Source organism: Polistes dominula, unplaced genomic scaffold (genome assembly GCF_049000335.1).
Source record: "Polistes dominula isolate Pdom_NZ unplaced genomic scaffold, Pdom_raw_medaka contig_28, whole genome shotgun sequence".
In the NCBI taxonomy this organism is placed as follows: domain Eukaryota; kingdom Metazoa; phylum Arthropoda; class Insecta; order Hymenoptera; family Vespidae; genus Polistes; species Polistes dominula.
The window spans coordinates 5,332,104-5,354,802 of NW_028300879.1; the positions used below are offsets into that span (position 1 = coordinate 5,332,104).

General features: G+C 24.5%; 1 protein-coding gene across 2 annotated transcripts in view; it reads right to left on the reverse strand.

The window, feature by feature from the left end:
• Positions 1–259: 259 nt before the first annotated feature.
• Positions 260–22,699, reverse strand: part of LOC107066945 (ras-related and estrogen-regulated growth inhibitor) — a 91,372-nt gene continuing 68,932 nt past the window's right edge. For both annotated transcript variants that reach the window (XM_015322018.2, XM_089174335.1), the window contains exons 5-6: positions 13,533–13,714; positions 260–673 (exon numbers count right to left, since the gene is read on the reverse strand). In XM_015322018.2, the coding sequence (XP_015177504.1) occupies positions 415–673; positions 13,533–13,714 (441 nt within the window). In that variant the 3' untranslated portion in view covers positions 260–414. The remainder of the gene's footprint in view (positions 674–13,532; positions 13,715–22,699) is intronic.

Genomic DNA, 22,699 nt, shown 5'->3' on the forward strand with positions numbered 1-22,699 from the left:
GTATATATTACCATGAAAAATAGATATTGAATATTAAGGTTTCACATGATTAGTGTACATCTAAAAAAAAAAAATATTATAGTATAATAATAAATTGAAATAAATGATCTTTCATGAAAATATTTGGTAAGTGTTAAAACAAACACATAAAATCATGTGTGAACCTTAACAATATCCAATTTGAAACGTTCATAGTAATACATACACACATATATATATATATATATATATATATATATATATATATATATATATATATATATATATATAACTATATATATATATATAATTATATAGAAAATGAAATAAGAAGAACGATCAACGATTCGCATAAACGTTGCTACTGAGGACAACGACGTCGGTTCTTCTACCGGGTTCGTCGCGACCTCCTAGGAGGAGGGCGCATAGAAGGCGTCATATACTCAATGATGGCCTCTTTTTACGATCCTTAGTTGTGTTTTTGCCAAATATCGTACCAAGGACCCTTGATACAGAATGTACACCGAGTTTTCTACGTATCGGTAATGCACGTAACAGTTGAACCGATCTTGCTTCTCTTAAAAGTGCTTGAAATGCTAATGCAGCACCTGCTGGACTTTCGGCAGCACTGACCTCATAAAATTGACATCCGTGTGCCAATGACAGTTGTTGTCCCTCGTCCACGCATACTTCTCTGTAATCAAACAAATAAGAAAAAAAAAACATATTTATTTTCTATTTTATTTTTTTATTATTAATGTAAGATTTGTCATAGAATTATCATCGTGGTATCAATTCAATTGTGTGGTTCATTTTTATATAAAATTTAAAGATAAAGTAAAATAATTCATATTTGAGATAATATATTTTTCATTTTATACGAGAAGGTATTAATTACATTTGTTAATTTTTATATGAAATTTATGATACACCGTAATTTGAATATAAAGATAATTATTATATATATATATATATTGATATTTAAGATTACATAATGTTAATTGGAAATATTATATAATTTTTGGAAAACAAATATAATAAATAACCAAATAGTAAATTTGTAATACTAATATATAGTATATAAATTACAAATACTAAATACAATACTAATATAAATTAATAATAACCAAATAATAATAAAATATTATTACAATTAATAATATTATTATAGTAATATAATATTTATAATATAATATTATTAAACACAATTAATAATAATATAAATTAATAATAACCAAATTTGTTATTTGGTTATTTATTATATATAGTCATAATTAACAATAATAATTTGATTATTTACTGAAAACCAAATAAATGTCTAAAAAAGAAAAAAAAATTGCGGAAGTTACTTACGATTCGATTTAATATTTAAAATAAAACAATTTACGATCAATTAAATGAACATATATAACACACTATAAATAATATTATAATAAAATTACTTTTATAACTTAACATTCCAATTCTATTTAATCACACGAATAAAAGAAAAGGGTGGGTTGGTTTAGAGATAATAATTTTGAACGTTTAACAGTGCAACGTTAAAACCCAATGACGTACGTCTGCCAAGTTAAAATATTTACAAATTGGTATTCATCAAAGTGTGTTTTTTCTGTGGAAACTTTTAGTCACATCCTCTTCCCTCTTCCTTCCTGTGAGCAGAGTTTTAATTTTCTACCAAAAGTTACAAATCGTTAAATCAAAAACGAGAAGTAGAGTTTTAAAGTTTTGCCCGAGGGAACAAAGACGAATTGTAAAAGAAGAAGAAGAAGAAGAAGAAGAAGAAGAAGAAGAAGAAGAAAAAAAAAGAAAAGAAAAGGAAAGGAAGAAAATTTGTTGATATGTTTTCTACAGAGGGTGGTGGTGGGTGGTGGAGGTGGAGTGGGTGAGGAGTTGGTATAAAGCGTTCCAGAAGACTTTTCCAGAAATATAACATTTCTCTTTATTCGCGGATTTTATTTCTGACATATCTTTCTCCTACTACTTTCCTTTTTCATCTGCTTGTTTCGAATAAAAAGAGAAAGAGAAAGAGAAAAAGAAGAAGAAGAAGAAAATACGTATCCGGACGTATGAAAGTACTACGAACAAATTGTACATTTAAAAGTTTTAAAAGGTTTGTATAATATACGAATCATACAAATTATTTAATATATATATATATATGTAATTAAATATTATAAATACTTTTTAATTTATTATATTTAATGTATATATTGATAAGTAAATTATTTATTTAATTATAATTAAATATTTATATAATATATATTATATAAAATTAAATTAAATATTACAATTATATTTAATATTTAATATTAAAAAATTTAATTTTATAATATCTATTTACCATAATCGAAAAACATATATATATATAAAATATATAAAATTTATATATTTATATAACATATATATTTATATTTTATAATATTTAATATAAATATTTATAATTAAATTACTTATTTAATTATAATTAAATATTTATATATATATATATATATATATATATATATATATATATATATATATATATATATATATATATAATATATATTATATAAAATTAAATATTAAATATTACAATTACATATAATATTTAATATTAACAAATTTTATATTGTACTATCTATTTACCATAATCGAAAAAAAATATTTAAAAAATAAAATAAAGACAGAAAGAAAATAAAGTTAATAAGGTTACACAAAAAAATTAATTATTTGAAAAATAGTAAAGAAAGAAAAATAACAAGAAAGAAAATGACAATAATAATTACAACAATAATAATAATTCAAAAGATATAAAATCAAAAAAGGATGAAATAAAATAAAAGTAATATTAATTTTACCAAAGAACTGAATAAAATTCTTATAAAGCAATAAGATATATATTAATAATAATAATAATAATAATAATAATAATAATAATAATAATATGCATCGTGTAATCGTATCGTCGATGCTTAACAGAAAAAAAATCTTGATAATTTTTCTTGCATGATCCTTAAAGAATGAAAAGAAATAAGAAAAAGTGAATGAAGAGAGAAAGAAAATCTTATAGTTAGCGTATTTCAGGTCTGTGAGCCATCGAAGCTTCCCTTTCACCCCCCCCCCCTCCCCCGTCCTTTCCTACCTCCCCCTTTCCAACTAACAGAAGATATTTATGGTAGCAATTAAATTCGCGAGAACACACGATACTCTTCGAAGGATTCTCTTAGAATTCTCGCAAAACACGCGTAGGAGGCCCCCACCTCTTTTCACGATTATAAATGTAAATGTAAATGTAAAATTGTAAAATTGTAAATGTAAATGTAAAATGCATACTGCACGCATTAAACTTGCACACAAGTGTGTATTCTCTATAAGAACATTAGTTTATCTTTTCTTTCTTTCTTTTTTTTTTCTCTCTCTTTGTTTTTGTCTCTCATATTTACTTCCTAGTTTAGTAATTTGATTCTTGAAGATCATTAAATATTTTAATGATAAAAAAATTAAAAAAAAAAACAGAAAAAAAACATATACAGTCAATAGGTAGGATTTGTCTTGAAGTTTAATTACGAAGGATAAAAAATAGAAAAAAATAATGATCATATTTTTATGGGTTCCATCACAATTTAGTGTTAGACATTTCAGTAATATAATGAATATTGATTAACTTATAATATTTTATAAAAAATGATTATAAAAATTTATTATTTATAATTTTTTATTCATTAGGTCATTAACTATGAAATGTCTGATTATTCGGATTATTTTCACCTCGAAATTAGACATTTCATATTTAATGACCGAATATATTATTATTAATATAATTTTATTTATTAATTTAAATTATTAATATTTCATTAAATATATAATATATAATATTATTATTTTATTAATATTATTATTTTTTAATAATATAATAGTATAGGAATATATCTATATATATAACATATAATATTATTATTTCATGTAGGGGGGGGGCCTTCGGGGTAAACACCCTAAAGGGGTATACCTGAAAAATAAACTTCTTCTATAATATTATTATTTTATTAATATTATTATTTTATAATAATATAATAATATAAAAAATAATATATATATATATATATATATATATATATATATATATATATATATATATTAATATTATTATATATATATATTATATAATATTATAAATTATTTATTTATAATATTAATATTATATTTATAATATCATATTTATATTAAATCTAAATATACTATTTCATAATATAATTTAAATCATAACATAATTAATTTGAAATTATTTAAATATTTTTTTGGTTGTTTTTGTAATTTGGTAAAATTAAAAATTGTCAATAGAAATAGAAAAGAATTAAAAATTACGATGATTTTGTTCGATTTCTTTTTGTTATTATATATATATATATATATATATATATTTTTTTTTTTTAATTATATTACAATCATTAATTGAAACGAAATAAAATATTAAATTATATTTTATCACAGAAATTCTTCTTGATTTTGAACCAAACGTAAAATACGAAGAATATGAATGCGTATATCTGGCTGTGTAATTGTATATATATATATAAAAGTATTGGTATCCGTTTCGTCACGATTCTTAAAAGGAGAAGCGGAAAGGGCGACAAACGGGTGAGCCTTTCGACATTTCGAATATATTCCAAGCGAATCATGACAATGGTGAACGCCTCGACCTTTAAACACTACCACCAACTACGAAGAGGACATTGAAGTAAGAAAAAAAAAAGAAATAAATAAAGTAAGAGAGAGAGAGAGAGAGAGAGAGAGAGAGATAGAGATGGAACATCGATTACACGCAAATGGTATGGTGGGTAGGTAACTTGTTCGATACGATATATCATAGTGGCAATATATTTAAATCAGAGTTTGGAAACGTGATATTTTTCTTGAAAATATATTTTTTTTATTCAACGATATCTTTCTTTTTTTTTTCTTACTTTCTCGTATTTCTTAGCAGTACTTATTATGTAGATAAGTGTGTGTTTGTGTGAATTTAAGGTTTACTGATTACCATTGAAAATTCTTTTGTCACGTGTAATAATTTGTCAAACGTACTTTTGAAATATAAATTTTAATCAATTTTGAAAAACTCATAAATTTAAATGTAATAAAATATATTAAGTTGACAACTAAGTCATTGCTAAATTTAAAAAGCCACTTATCAACAAAATCCGCAATAATTGTCAACTTTACGCAATACTTGTCAACTTAATAAAACAAAATGAGAAAAAATTATGTAAGAAAATTGGTTCATTTAAAAGATACTTTCTACACATTTATTATATATTTAATGCAAATTAAAATATATATATGTATTCGTAAAAAAATTTGGCATTACACGATAGTAATGACATTTATGATGTATTTAATTTTTTTCTGTCTATGAATGTATTCTTTAAATAGAACTAAAGAAAAAAAAAACTAAAAAAAATGGAAACAAAAATGACTAGAGATATAAGCACGAATTAAATATTTCTTTTTTTCATATCGAAGAAATTACGATATAATGACGAAATGAAAGTAATAATTATGATAATAATAATAATAATAATAATTTAATAATAATAATAATAATAATAATAATACATAATTTATATTCATGAGCAGAACATACGAGTATCTTCCGAGAGAGTGAGAGTCTTTAAGTTTCTTATGAAAAACATTGTGTTTTCTGCGAGAGATCGGATATTAACCGTGACCTTCTTTCTTGTTTCTATGTTTTTTATTTTTTCTATTTCTTGTTTATATTTTTAACAAAGTCACAGTAACGTATAACTAAAGAAGTATCCTAGTATATGTAAGGTAATGTTTTGTATAATAAAGATTATTATTATTATTGATTGTGAAGCTTTCAATTTTTCGATACAATTGCTAATGTACAATATGAAAACAAAACCAAAAATATTATACTTATTATATATTTATATTTATAATAATATTATATTATAAATTTATATATTATTTATTAATATATGATTTTAATAAAATTATAATATAATAATATATTATATAATATAATTTATAATATAATATTTATAAATATAATAATACATTATAATTATAATTTATTATTTATTATATTTATTAAATATATATATATATTATAATTTATTTATATTTTATTTATATTTTATTTATATTATATTAATAAAATTATAAATATAAAATATAAAAAATTATAAGAATATTTTTTATATTATATTATTATTATTATATATATATAATAATATATGTGGATATAGTAAAAACCTAACGTAAAACATACATTAACGTTTCCCTATATATATCGTATAATAAGGTACGCAGAAAGGGTCCAAAAAAAGATGGCGAGATAGGAAATGAGATCGTTACCGGGCATACGATTATCTCCCATATGTAAAACTCAGATAAAAATATACAAGGGGGTGTCTGTATATGATGTGTCTGTGTGTGTGTGTGTCTGTTTTTTTTGTAGTAGAGAGAAAAAGCTCGTAATAAATAAGAGAATGAAAGAAGAGAAAGAAAAGAAAAAAATCCTTAAACTTCCCCCTTTGAGCACTGTTTTTCTTGTTGATCTTTTCTCGTTAACGACGATCCACATTCCTAGGGAATATCATCGTCCGGGAAATTCCTATTTGCTTTTTTGATGTTATTTTACTATGAAATGGGGAAAATAAAGGATGTGTGTATCGTGCACGATGATATCCGGTTCACCTACGTACCTTTCAAGAAGACCATCTCTTGCATATTTCTCGTTTGATACTTCGATACTTTAACTTCTGTCTCATTTCTATCGAGAATTTGTATAAATGTTAGTAAGTGAGAGAAAGAAAGAAAGAAATAAAGAAAGAAAGAAAGAAAGAGAGATAAGAAGAAATGTTATTAAAGAGAAAATGAAGTAATAGAATTGAATTGAATTTATTTATTATCTCACATGAATGTGAGAATGTTTATTATAAAAATTGAATAAAAATATGTTATAATAAGTATATATAATTAAGTAAAAAAATCTAATGAAAGTATTCTATATTATAAAAATGTTGTATCATGTGTTGCATAGTTGCAAAGATGAAGGAATAAAAAATGATAGAAATTTAAGGTTTAATTTAAAATAAAATATAATTATTCCAGATAATGCAATAATAATAACAATAAAAATAATAATAATATATTTTACATTATAATTTGTGTAATAAAAGCAATTAAAAATTGAAAGAATAAAGAAAAATTTAATAATAGATACTTTAGGTTTAAATAAAAATAAAATAAAATAAAAGAAATAGGAAATTTTAAATAATTTTAGTATATTAAATTTAAATAAAAATAAAATAAAACAAATAGGAATATTTAATAATTAGTATACTTTAGGTGTAGATAAAAATAAAATAAAACAAATAAGAATATTTAATAATTAGTATACTTTAGATTTAAATAAAAATAAAATAAAATAAAACATATAGGAAATTTTAAATAATTTTAGTATATTAAATTTAAATAAAAATAAAATAAAACAAATAAGAAAATTTAAATAATTTACTAATTTAAATTTAAATAAAAATAAAATAAAAAAATAGGAAATTTTATATAATTTACTAATTTAAATTTAAATAAAAATAAAATAAAACAAATAGGAATATTTAATAATGAGTATAATTCAGATTTAAATAAAAATAAAATAAAACAAATAGTAATATTTAATTATTAGTATTTTAGAGGTTTAAATAGAAATAAAATAAAATAAAACAAATAGAAAAATTCAATATTTTTACCACTTTAAATTTAAATAAAAATAAAATAAAATGAAACAAATAGTAATATTTAATAATTAATATACTTCAGGTTTAAATAAAAATAAAATAAAACAAATAGTAATATTTAATTATTAGTACTTTAGAGGTTTAAATAGAAATAAAATAAAATAAAACAAATAGAAAAATTTAATAATTTTACCACTTTAAATTGAAATAAAAATAAAATAAAAAAAAAAACAAATAGTGCATTTCAATATTTGTAATAATAAAAATAAATGAATATTGATAAAAGGAAAATTGCAAATTATAATATTATCTTTAGAAATAAAATCAAACTTCAACATACGTAGACAGATTAATTAGAAACATTATTTATTATTGTTCTGACATTATCAAGACTATGAAAAAAAAGAAAAGAAAAAAAAAACATAGGAAGAAAAAAAAAGTAAAAAAGAAAAAAAAAAGGAAGAAAAAGGTTATCGTCAAGGAGCAAACGATAAGGACTACCGTAACTAGTCGTCAACTTTCTCTCAGTCAGTCAGTTTTTCGCAAGGCACGCAACGTTAAAGATGCACTTTGCACCGTGAACGATGCAACTATGGATGCAATACATGGAATGAATCGAGTCAAAGATCTTTCAACGAATTCGTTGAATTGTTATTCAAGCTTTCTGATATATAAGTATGATTGATTAATTGATCGATTCTATCATTCATTTTACTTATATTATGATGTATATGTATATGTATGTGTGTGCATGTAAAGTACATGTAAAATGCATGTTAAATGCATGTATTATTTGTTTTAAATGACGTGGAGAAAGAAGAAAAAAGGTTTTACAATCTTTTCAACCATTTCCTTTCTTTTTTTTTCTTTTTTTCTTTTTTTTCTTTTTTTTTTAATGTCATTTCTATAATATCTCATTTACTCGTTAATTAATTAACGTAATGCAACAAAAGATTATGTCAACTAATAATAGAATGAATGAACAAGAAAAAAGGAGGAAAACTAACGTAACTTCCTCTCATTTTGTTTTGTTATTCTTGGGAAAGAATGGAAGATGTTACAAGTTGGAAAGATCACGAAGTTCTCTTCGCACGATTTCGAAGATTCTCACGTTGGTTTTAAAAGATGAAAGAATACGTAAAAATAAAAAGAAAGACGAGAGAGAGAGAAAAGAGAGAGAGAGAGAGAGAGAGAGAGAGAGAGAGAGAGAGAAGAAGAGGAACACCACAAATAGTTATTTTCTAACTTTCACTTTGGTCAAAGGACGCAATGTTGAACGTTGTCCCTTGCTTGCGTAAAGTTTAGTGATGAAACATATATCTTTTTTTTTTTTTTTTAAACATTATTAGTTTTATTTTTAAGGAAGATTAATGAAAAATAGCAAAATCCTTTTGATAAGTTCGGTCATAGAAAAATCTTGTTTTGTATTACGATAAAATTGCAAAAGATTATAGTAGATATTAGGGAATTAATTATTTTAATGTTCGTTCATTGGTTTAAGTATTTTTATTATTTTTACAAAATATTTTGAAATATAGGAATTTAATTATCTAAAGTTTTTGATTCCAAATTTGAATTACTGTATATTTGTATATTATTTTTAAGCTGCAATCATTAACACTTGTTTGTATTATGATAAAATTGCAAAAGATTATAGTAGATATTAGGGAACTAATTATTTTAATGTTCGTTCATTGTTTTAAGTATTTTTATTATTTTTACAAAATATTTTGAAATATAGGAATTTAATTTTCTAAAGTTTTTGATTCCAGATTGGAATTACTGTATATTTGTATATTATTTTTAAGCTGCAATCATTAACACTTGTTTGTATTATGATAAAATTGCAAAAGATTATAGTAGATATTAGGGAATTAATTATTTTAACGTTCGTTCATTGTTTTAAGTATTTTTATTATTTTCACAAAATATTTTGAAATATAGGAGTTTAATTATCTAAAGTTTTTGATTCCAAATTTAGATTATTGTATATTTGTAAATTATTTTAAAGTAGCAATCATTAACACTTTAATGGCGTCTACGCATAACGTAGCCAGGGGTTGGTATTATTTTTGAAAAATTAATTTAAAAAAAACTTTATTAAATCCACGAGAAAATGAACATAAAAAAAAAAAACAACAACGACAAATTTAATTTTATATAATTTTAAATATATAAAAAGTTATAAATTAATAACGGCTAATAATGGTTGTTTCCGGCTATCACACACATATTGTGTGAGCGGCCATTAAAGTGTTAATATATATATTTTATAAATAATTTAATATTAAATAAAAATTTTATTTCAATTTGATATAAAAATTAATATTAATAACATCATACATTGTATAATGTATAGAACGTAATAATTTTGTATGTTTTCCAATATTTCTTGTAACATAACCTCAACATATTACCTACAGACGTAATAGACTTGATGAAAGTGAGAATAAAAGAAAAAAAGAAACAAAAAATAATATCAGAAACATCATTCAAGGAATCTAAATTTCAATAGATCGATAAAAAATGCATTAAAAAAGAAAACAACAACAATAAACATTATAATATAAAAGATAAATTATTATTGATATATATGAGTGTCGTCATAAACACATAAACACACACATATAAATCGTTGTGATCGATTCGTCGAGCTGAGAGTGGGCAGGATCACCCAAGTCGGTCAAAGATAAAAAAAAAATGACAAAAAAAATGACCAAAAAATAATAAAACTATAGATAGAAATAAAGAGATGAATAAAAATAGGAAGAAAAGATAGATAGATAGATAGATAGATGGATAGATAGATGGATAGGTAGTAAACAGATCTGTTGCTGTCGTAGCGGTGATCGCGTGAACGGTTTCTAGGTGAGCGACCACTCGACCACTACCGGGTGTCTCGCTACGAACGATCTCTGATGTCGGATTGTGGTTGGTGGATACCGGGGGCGCCCCGTTTCGCATTTCACGCTACCACCACCGCCAATACGAGCGTGTGTCTTGACGTGAAAAAAAGAGAGGGGAAGGAGGGGGGGGCGGTGAAGAGGCCAATGAATAGTCAAGAAACCAAATAAACAAATAAAAATGGATAATACTTTGTCTATGAAAACTATTCTACATTTCACAACGGTGAAATTGTTTTAAATGTAATATAAGAATTAATAAAACAAAATATAAGAAAATTGAGAAGCCAATTAATAAGATTGTTAACTGGTTGCAACATTATTTTAATAAAAACGAAATTAGTTAAAATAAATATTACAAAATAAAGAATCATAATTCTATGAACTATATAAAATTAAAAAATCTTAGCAAACGTTCACTTGATTTCGTCTCTCAACATTTAATTAAAAATTTTTGATAGACCAGATAAGATAAAAAAAAAAACAAAAAAGTAAGAATGATATGAATAGTGAAATAGAGAAAGAAAGAGATAGAAAATAGGACGGTAAAATCGTCGCGAGCTACTTTAAAACTGTGTGTGAAACTGGCTGGCAAAAGCGGATACGGAAAATAAACGATACAACACATACTACCAAAAAGAAAAAAGAAGAAAAAAAAAGATATAAACAAAAAGAACAAAAAATCGAAATGTACAACAAACTAAGGAGAAGTGAAACAAATAAAGAAATAAATGAAGAAAATAAATAAATAAGAAAGAGTGGAGAGGAGTGAGTTTTTAGTTCTCATCGTCGAATCGCGTGGCTCACGCGAAATCATGCTGGTTGCGCTCAGCTAACTAACATAAGGAGTCGAGGACGAGTGGTGGCAAACGTGGATCCTGTTACACCTCGCGGCCGCTAATCGCGATGGTGGAAAGTGAACTGACTTGAGAGATTAATAGGCCAAACGAGCACGTGGAAAGAAAGTATATATACATGTACACACTTATTTAGATACTATAAATATACGTCTGTGTGCCACATCGAAAAAGGTGGAGGAGGAGGAGGAGGTGGTGGAAGGAGGTTGGTTAGTTGGTTGGTTGATGGTTTGTTGCAAAGACACGCGATGAATGTGCGAACAAGTGAACGAGATTTTTCGATAACAAAATGAAATAAAAATTTAATAGAGGAAGGAGAGAAAGAGAGAGAGAGAGAGAGAGAGAGAGAGAAAGAGAGAATGATACTGAATAAAATTTATACATGGATATTTAATAGCCTTAAGGCTGACCCTGAAATTATTTCAATTTAGACCGTGTCATTGTATTTTCAATTCTATTCCCATTTCTCTTCTTATTAATTTGTTTCTTACATACTATATTTACACACAGTTCGTCTAAATCTTTTAATTAATCTTAAATTCATTGTTCACTCTTTGAAATTATTATTATTATTATATGTAAAATTATTTGTAAAAATCTATCGTAACAGATTGATAAAAAAAAAAAAAGAAGTTATTTCGGATCTTTCATTGATTATTTTAAATTTGGCGCTAATCAATGCGTTCTATGTAATGTAGATGGCGCGTTTTATGTAGGGATATCTAGTAATTAATAAGAATATGCTAGGAATATACGTTGCAATACGAATAGTGGGGATTCCCCTTGGACAAAGTATTACATTTATGAGAATTGTGTTTGTAAAAAGCTACTTTAATTTCAATAACCTAATTTAGAGTCATAATTAAAGTAAATACAATATTTTATAATTATTATATATATATAAATTTTTTATGTAAATGTAAATCTAAATAATATTCGTAAATACAAAAACAAGTCGTGATAACGTTCTGCCATTTAATATTAACTTATATAATTAATATTTATATAATAAATTAATATAATTTAAAAAAAGAAAATAAAAATAAAAATAATAATAATTATAATAATAATAATAGAATAAAGATATTAGTATTAAAATTAAATTAATTTTATTTAAAGTATATATTAAATGATTAATTATAAAATATATTAAATAATTAAAATGTATTAAATAAATTAAATAATTAAAATGTATTAAATAAATTTTTTTTATTTTATTTAAAATAAAATATTTATAAAGTATTAATTATATAATTTAAATTAGTTACTCTCTAATCGAATTACGAATAGTTCGTCACTGGATCGCATCTTCCGCTTTAAATGGCCTAAGAGATGGCTCAATGCCAAGAATCGAAAATAAATTTCTCTCTCTCTCTCTCTCTCTCTCTCTCTCTCTGGTTAGTTTCTTTAGGAAGATACAAACGCAGCAGCATCCGAAAGGAACTCGATTCGTGCAAAGGATCTTCTCGATCGAGATCGTCCACTGACCTCTTCGACGTTCCGTTATAGAATACTTTTCATACACGTACACGTATATTACATACATACAAATACATACATACATATCGTTTACATGTTACATATGTAATATGTAAACTCCTCCCATGTTCTTACGAAGTTACCTAATCTTCTCGAATTAACAACGTTTGCTGTACATTTAATGACTACATTTAATTATGATGCCTGTTTAATTATTTAATTATAGTTCCAGTATATCAATGAGATTAATGAGAATTTTTCTCATAGAATAATTACAGATGGTGTTATTAAATTAAATTAAAAAATTAAATTAAATTTTGTTCTATTACTATCTCTCTCTAAAAAAATAAACCAAGTCTTCCTAGTAGCATAAAATATTGAAAAATATTGAATACATTAACGTTTAATATTAAAAAGAGATTCAATGTCTTTTTAATATTAAATATACATGTATTCAATATTTTTCAATATTTTGTGCTAATAAGGGTGTTTCGTTTTCATATATTTTTGTTAGAAATTATTATTGGAAAAAACAGAAAATGTTAAAATAATAATTCTTAATAAATGCTTACCGTGCATGGTCAAGATCTCTCTTATTACCTAGCAAGAGGGCAGTAAAGTAGGATGGCAAACGTAAATCCGCGAGTTGTTTTAATAATCCTCTTGCTTCTTGAAAACTTCGTTTACATGTAACGCTGTAAACTACGACGAATGCTTCGCCCCATCTTATGTGAGAATACAGACACCCGTTCTCCTAAAACAATAACAAATTCAAAATCGTTCGTTAAGATCATGTAATCGTTTATTATTGTAGAATTATTGTTAGACATTTTTTTTTTTTTACACAAAATAATTATTACTAACTGTATGATTTATTTATTCAACATTTATATTCGTATATTGTTTTTTTAGTATGGAATATTTTCAACAATTATAATTAATTAATAATTTTTCTTGATAATTTATATGTGACATTAAATTGTACAATTAATAATAATAATAATAATTTATTAGATAACAATTGAATGATTTTTTATGACAAATAATTGATAAATAAATTTATAATAATTTATATTTATATATTTGAGAAATCAATCTAATGGAAGAAATTTTATAGAATAAAAAAAATTCTATTGAAATTTCATTGAATACGATTGTAAATTATTCTCATCGTAAGAGTGAAATCTGTCTTATGGTAAAATTCTATTTCTTATGGTGAAACTTTCGGCGTTTTACAAGTAGTAACCGTCTTAACAATGTGGATGATATTCGAGAAGATAATCGAAATCGGGTAAATGCTTAAAAGGAAAGAACCTTCTCTAGTTAGTAGCCTTTGACTTGGCGCTTAGAGATTAACGTTGGGTAAAAAAAGAAAAAGAAAAAAAGAGAGAAAGAGAGAGAGAAAGAAAGAGAGACTTCCGCCACGTGGAACCGATCGCATTGCTGTGTGTTCCGTTTTAATTGCTAATTCATGGATCACGAAGGAAACTGGTAACCAATACGATACCTTTTACTTATTTTTCCTTTACTTATTTCTTATTTGCACAATACAATCGGAAATTGCATAAAATGATCTTAATTACATAAATACTTTACGTATTATTTCTCTAATTAATTTCAATTCTGACGAATTTTGTCTAATGCACAAAAATAAAAAAAAAAATAAGAAATGAAACTTTTCATTAATAATATTTTATTAAAAAATTTAATTAAATTTTATAAATTGATTTATAAAATTATTTTAATTTATATTAAATTAAAAAATTTAAAATAAAATATAATTTATATTTTAATTTATATATATTTATAATATAATAATTATCCATATTTATAATAAAATATTTATAATATAATAATTTATGTTATAAATATTTATGACATAAATTATTATATTATATTTAATAATTTATATATAAATATTATTTAAATTTTAATTTAATATTAATTACAATAATTTATAATAAAATATAATAATTTATATTTTAATTTATATATATATAATATAATAATTTATGTTATAAATATTAATAATATAATAATTTAAAATAAAATTATGAATAATATTATTTAATTTTTGTTTTACTTTTATCTATAATTATATTATTATTATATGGATTAGAGATTTGTCATTTCTTTAATTACTGCAATGACAAATAAACGAGACATTTAATTATAAATTATTATTTACTATAAATAATTAAATATAGATAATAAAATATAAATAATAAAAATCATTCGGAAAAGAAATATACTAGTATAATCATAAAACACAATATGATCGACAAATGATTAGAATCTCTATTTTAAATGTCTCGAAACAAAAATAAAGAAACGGAGCCGGGGGAATTGACCGTGATCACGAGAAAACAAGATCACTTAGAGTCAACTGAAAGGTGGATTTTAAACTTTCGATCTTTCGGAATATAAATCGTGAATCGACGACCTCTCAGACCTTAGACAGGAACCTCATGACTTTTAAAACTTGAAAGACTTTCGAGTAATCTTGTGGAATCGAGTTAGAATGGAAAGAAATCGTTCTAATTGTTAATGCATCGATCATGATTGAAAAGTCTAGCTAACATGAAGTCTTTTCCCATCTTTAGTTCAATTCGTTGAATTTGTATCACTAACCTAACCAAACACACATACACAAATGGTGGCTTTAAAAGCAAAGAATTTAAAGTAACAGCAACATCAACAGCATCAACAGCAGAAGCAGAAGTAGCAGCAGCAGGATCAATAGCAACCCAACATCAGAAGTAGCAACAGAGTAGGTGCATCAACATCAGCAATAGTCCAATAAGAGAGAGAGAAAGAGAGATGGTTTCAAGTTTAACGACCCACGGAAGCTGTCGATTCTCGTGGTCGTTCCAATGCTTTCCCATTGACCTGGCACTGACAGCCCAGCCGATAATTATTACCAAGGAACAGGATCGACGGGATCGTGATCATCGACATTTTCTTTCTCCTTTATCTTTCTTTCTTTCTTTCTTTCTTTCATCTTCTTCTTCATCTTCCTCTTCCTTCTCTTCTTCTGTTGATGCTGTTGCTGCTGCTGCTTTGTATTTATATACATCTAATACATATAAATATATATATATGCATGTATGTAAAGGAGAGGACGAATCGTGCATCCAGTCTCATAGGTTTGCCTTGCTAACGTGCTGAACCTGGCCCTGAACCTTAGGACTCGTTTAACAGATACACTTCACGTGATCGTAGGAGGTCGAACGATAGACAATAAGAACGTTATATATGTATATGTATGTGTGTCTTTATAGTATATAATAATTTCTATATCTTCGAAAAATGATCATCGTGTTGATGTTAGAATCCATTATCATGAAAATGGTATTCTTTTAAAAGGGTTTGATTTTTCACGCTAAAAAGAAAATTATTAAAATATATTTTAATTGAAAATTAAATTATATAATATTAAAGTATAAATATAAAAATAAAAAATAAATATTAATGTATAATATTAAATATGAATAATAATAAAAACACATAATAGAAAATATATATTTTAATTGGAAATTAAATTATAAAATATAAAATATAAATAAAATATATTTATATATGTATAAATAAATAAAAAAGTATATAATATTAAAGTATAAATAAGATTAAAAAATAAATATTAATATATAATATTAAATAATAATAATAAAAATATATAATATAAAATATATTTTAATTGGAAATTAAATTAATGTTGCTTTTTCTTTTGTATGACGTGACTTTAAAAAAAAAAATAAAATAAAATAAATAAGAAGAAAGATAGATATATTAATCTTAATTTTAATAATAATTATAACGTTGCTTAAAAAGAAAAAAATTAAATTAATTCATTTAACATAAAAAATCTCACCTATCTTAAAACATGAAACCACCTAAATTTCTTTTACGATTAAAGATAATCAAAAGAAGATTATTAAACGAAAACCTACTCAACCTTCTTGTCTTTAATTGTTTCTTTTTATTATTATTATTATATTATTATTATTATTATTATTATTATTATTATTTAACGTTTTAAATTTATAATTTTGAGAAGATGAAAGTAATTGATACTTTAATAGTATCTGATAAAATTAATGATCGATAATCTATCTCGCATTTCCTTTTTATCCTGTCTGTCCGTAAAATTTAAAGACCCTCTCTTCTCTCCCTTTCTCTCTCTCTCTCTCTTTCTCTCTCATGAAAACCAAGACTGAATTTTATAGCAGGTTATAAATATATTTCGTGACAAGTGGGCGTGTAATATTTACAGTCATTATTTACAGTCAAATCTGTCGAATTAACATTGCGTGTAACGTGCTCGTAAATAAAAGCTTCGCGAGAGAAGTTTGCGTATTACTCTTTTAGAGTCTCGAGGATACATATCTTCTTTCTCTCTCTCTTTCTTTCTCTCTTTCTCTCTTTCTCTCTCTTTCTCTCTCTTTCTCTCTCATTCTCTCTATCTATCTTTTTCTCTCTTTCTTACTATCCTTCATCCATTTATCGTGACGATTCAATCGACTCCTTCGATCGAACTCATCTCACGTTTTCTTTCTCTTCGTTTCAATTCTTTCCTCACACTCCTCCACCCCCCCCTCCCAACCACCCAACTCCCCCTCAAACTTTCGAACTTCAAAATCTAATATATTATCTTTAAGAACGTGTGGCAAATTTTGATATAGGTTCAATTTTTCAATAGTAATTCGTATTTTAATTAATATTCATTTTAATGGATAAGAAGGATAATATTATTTCGTTTTTGTATAATTTACATGCTGTATAATTTTATAATTTTATTTAATTAAATAAAATTTAATTTTAATTATATAATATTTAATTAAAGTATCTTTTATAGATACTTTTCGTGTATTATCTATTTTTACAATTGGTGGTCAAATGTTTAAAATAAATATATGTATATATGTATATTTTAAAATATATTAATATTTTAATATATTTAATATATATTACAATATTTAATATTTAAAAAAAATATATATATTAAATATTATTTTAATAATATTGTATATAATATATATAAATATATGTAATATAATAAAATTTAATAATATATAATAATATTTTAATATATAATGAAATTTTAATTCAGTTGGATAGAGAATGAATAATTTTCTTTGAGAAAAATAATTTTCTTTTATTAATGAATAAATAACGTACAATTTAAAGCATATTTTAGGGGAAGATTAATTATCTGCATTAACATGAAATTTTCTTTTTCTTTTTCAAAATATTTGGTTCATTAATCTATTCGATAACCTATATAAATGATTCGTTACTTTCTTACCTGTGTTTTCTATTTCTCATCTTCCCTTTCCCTTCATACTTCTGACAATCTGTGCTTTTCTACTTACACTAACAATGAAACTCATCAGAAAAACGGTACGTCACCCTACTAGCTAGAAATTACCGCCTTCTAACCAGGAAGAACATGGACGCTTAACAGCGACCTTACAAGAGCCTTAATTATTATGGTCTTCTTCTATGTTTCTTCTTCTCTTTGTCTAATTTCTTCGTTCAATGACTACATAATTTTCTTCATCTATCCTTTTCTCCCCTCATTTCTTCTTCCTCTCCCTTTCATCTTCCCATTCTTCAACTTTCTCCCTCTCTCTCTCTCTCTCTCTGTCTCTCTCTTTCTATTTTTTTTATGTACTTTTATTGATTAACACACTTTTTCTTTTTCTATCAATTTTTTAATTCCTTTTTCTCTATTCATTCTTCAATCTTTCTCTTTCTATCAATTTTATTCCTATCTCTATTTTTTGTTCTCTATCTTTCAAATACTCTCTCTCTCTTTATATTTCTATTTCTATTTCTATCTATCTCTCTCTTTTTAACTCCCTTTCTAACTCTATTTCTTTCTATTGCATTTATTTATTTTTACCGAATATTATTTTTCATTCTATCAATTTTATACCTTTCTCTATTTATTCCTCAATCTTTCTCTTACTATTTCTTTCTTATTTTTATTAACTATTTTTATTCTAAATTTTTGTGTTCTTTCTATCAATTGTATTCCTTTCTCTATTTTTTGTTCGATCTTTCTCTTTCTCTCTCTCTCTTTATATTTCTATTTCTCCCTCTCTTTAACTCTTTTTTTAATTCCTTTAATAGTTATAATTCATTATATTTATTTCTTTCTATTTCATTTTTTTATCTATTATTATTGAATATTCTTTTTCATTCTATCAATTTTATATACCTTTCTTTATTTATCCTTCAATCTTTCTCTTTCTATTTCTTTCTTATTTTTATTAACTATTTTTATTCTAGATTTTTTTCTTTCATTCTATCAATTGTATTCCTTTCTCTATTTTTTGTTCTCTATTTTTCAAATTCTTCTCTCTCTCTCTCTCTCTCTCTCTCTTTATATTTCTATTTCTATTTCTATTTTTCTCTCTTTTTAACTCTCTTTCTAATTAATTTAATCTTTACAATTAATTATATCTATTTCTTTCTATTTCATTTATCTACTTTTATTAAATATCTTTTCTCATTCTATCAATTTTATACCTTTCTCTATTTATTGTTTAATCTTTCTCTCTCTTTCTTTTATATCTGCTTCTCTCTCTCTCTCTCTCTCTCTTTCTGTTTTTATCTATTTTTACTGAATATCTGTTCTCATTCTATCAATTTTATACCTTTCTCTATTTATTGTTCAATCTTTCTATCTCTTTCTCTCCTTACATTTCTATTTCTATTTCTCTCTCTTTTTCTCTTTCTATCATAAACACTTACTTTCTCTCTCTCTCTCTCTCTCTCTCTCTCTCTCTCTCTCTCTCTGTCTATTTCTATAAAGTTATTATTATTTTTTTTTTCCTATACATAGGATTAGATCAACCAAACGAAGATGTAATTAAGACGATGAAGATGATAAAGAAATAAGAAAAGGAAAAAAAAACAACAAATTAAAGATGAGATACGTGAAATGATTGAAGAGAGGGACAACGGGGTTACAGGATCCAACAGAAGTAAAGGGGGACGAAGGTGGGGGGAGGGGACTGGGCGGATGGGTTAGATGGAAAAGAAGGATAAGAGGTGATACTAGGTGGGCGCACAAGTATGATGACTTTTAGAAAATTTGATTTTATTGCCGTTAGAAGAAAGGTGGGTACGGTTTCGTTGCAATAAATGTCTAGTTGAAGGACTCCCCCTCACCCCTTCCCCCTTTCCCCCTTTCCCCCCTTTCCCCTCATGACATCATTTTATGATGAGTCATTTAAAGTTTTCTTATTGACGGGGGCCTTGTGTGTCGCGCTTATTACCAGTTCTTAACGATGTAAAAACCGAAAATGCATCCTATGGTCTATTGCTTGATACTTATGGAGAAAGGAGGAAAAGGGTAAGGGGGTTGGGGCACCAGGATAGAGTTTCTCGACAGAGAAACCAGAGAAAGAAGCATTATGACCATTTTTTATATTATGTATATGTGTTTGTGTGTCTTTGTGTATGAATATGTGATGTTGTATTTGAGACACGTGCTGCAATACAAGTATCATTGAAATCTCGAGATGTTTCAATGAATAAATATGTTATATTCTTGTTTTTTTTAATAATTAGATATATTATAATAATTAAGAAACAATTTAAACATAGATTTCTTACATTACAAATTAATAATAATAATATTTAATTAAAAAATGATAAAGTTTTGAAAGATAGAAGAATTATTTAATATTTGTAAATTTAAGTTACAATTGTGTTTTTTTTTTTGCAAATAAGATATATAGTTAAATATTTATTTATTAATCTTTTTTTGTGCGTCTTTTTTTCTACTTAATTGAAATATTTTCATTTTATTACAATAATAATACTTTGGTATATGATAGATGATAAAATTCAAAGTTATAGGTTAGGAATGATTTAACAAATAGAAAAAGTATTTGAAGAAATATTGTAATTGAATTTATCAGCTCGTTTCACTGAAGTTTCCCCTTCTTCTTCCTTTCCCCTTTCATCCCCCTTTCTACTAGTTTTATTTTTATTGCAACCCTTTGGCTCGTTTGGTACAACACAAATGGCGAGACTGCAAATGCTCGTTACAACGACCATAAGTTACTGTTACTGCCCTTCTCTATCTCTTTCTCTTTCTTTCTTTAAAAAAAAAAAAAAAAAAAAAAAAGGGTGGTGAACCCAGTAGGAAGCGTATCCTTGTAAAACTACAAGTAATAACACTGTAATTCATTGTCAGTTGTTAGTATACCAAAGTAACAGTGGTTTCCCGTAGGGATAACGGGCTACTCGACTTTCATGGAATCTTCACGAAAACTTGTTAAAGAATATATCTCCATTTTATTATATATTATATATATACTTCTTGTTATAAAAAAGAAAATATTATAGAGTGATTTATTATTCGATTAAATTCACGTAAGATAAATAATTATTTCTACTATCGATACAATCAATTACAACGTTTAGTTGAAGTTTCATTAAAAAAGAAAATAAAGAAAATATTAATCATTGTATAGAAATAAAAAAATATTCCAACGTAATATTATGAAGATAAAAAAAAGAAACTATAAATATATAATATAATATAAACTATATAAATAACTAATATAAACTATAAAAAAAGAAACTATAAATATAAAAACTATAAAATAAGAAACTATAAATAAAGAATTATATAATTAGCAAAGAAATATTAATATTTCTTATTTTATTATTGTATATGATTTTTTTTATATACAAACTATAATAGATAAAATAATTAAAAAATAATCAATAACTATTTAGATAGATATATACATATTTTATGAAATATTCTAACCAAAAAAAAAAAAAACAAACAAACAAACAAAAAGCAGAAGAATACAAAGAAGAAATTTTAGAAATGATTGGTGGGTGGAATAGGGGTAAGAAAAACAACTCGGTTAACATAACCTACTTTATAAACTCGCATCAAATCTCTATGCATTCCATGTATTATACTTTACGATATATTTTACGATTTATTTCCAAAAGAAAACTAATAAATAAACATATAAATAAATAAATGAATAAAATGAACGAATAAATCATTGATCATATTGTAGTGTTAACGAAGTTCGTGTTCATAAATCGATGAATGACAAATCAAAAGGAAGAAAACTATCATCTTTCTTTCTCTCTCTCTCATTCTATCTATCTATCTATCTATCTATGTTGTCATAGACGAGGAAGAAGAAGAAGATGTGTGTTTAAAGAAGATGTAAGCTAATATCCAATGGGATACTTCAGCACCCTAGGCGTCTATGCAGATCTACGTTGTATGTAACGTAACGCCCGCGCGCTCGAATAGTTACGCAGAATTTACAAGCGTTTACATAAGTCTCATATATGCTCCCTTCAAACCCACCACCCTTCCTCACCCTTCACCATAGAAAAAGATGTATGTAATACTACTACTAATACTACTACTAGTACTACTACTATTATAAAACGTGACATGACTCCTTTCGTTTAACGTTCAACACGCCTATCATCGTCGTCATCCTACTCAATATTATCTAGGGATATATTATTTATTATTATTATTATTATTATTATTATTATTATTATTATTATTATTATTATTATAATAATAATCATTATCACAAAAATAATTTTGTCATATATATGATAAAATATATAGTAATATATTTAATATAATAATATATATATATATATAAATCTAAATAAAAATAAATATAATAAATAAATTTTAATAAATTAAAATAGGTAATTATATATATAT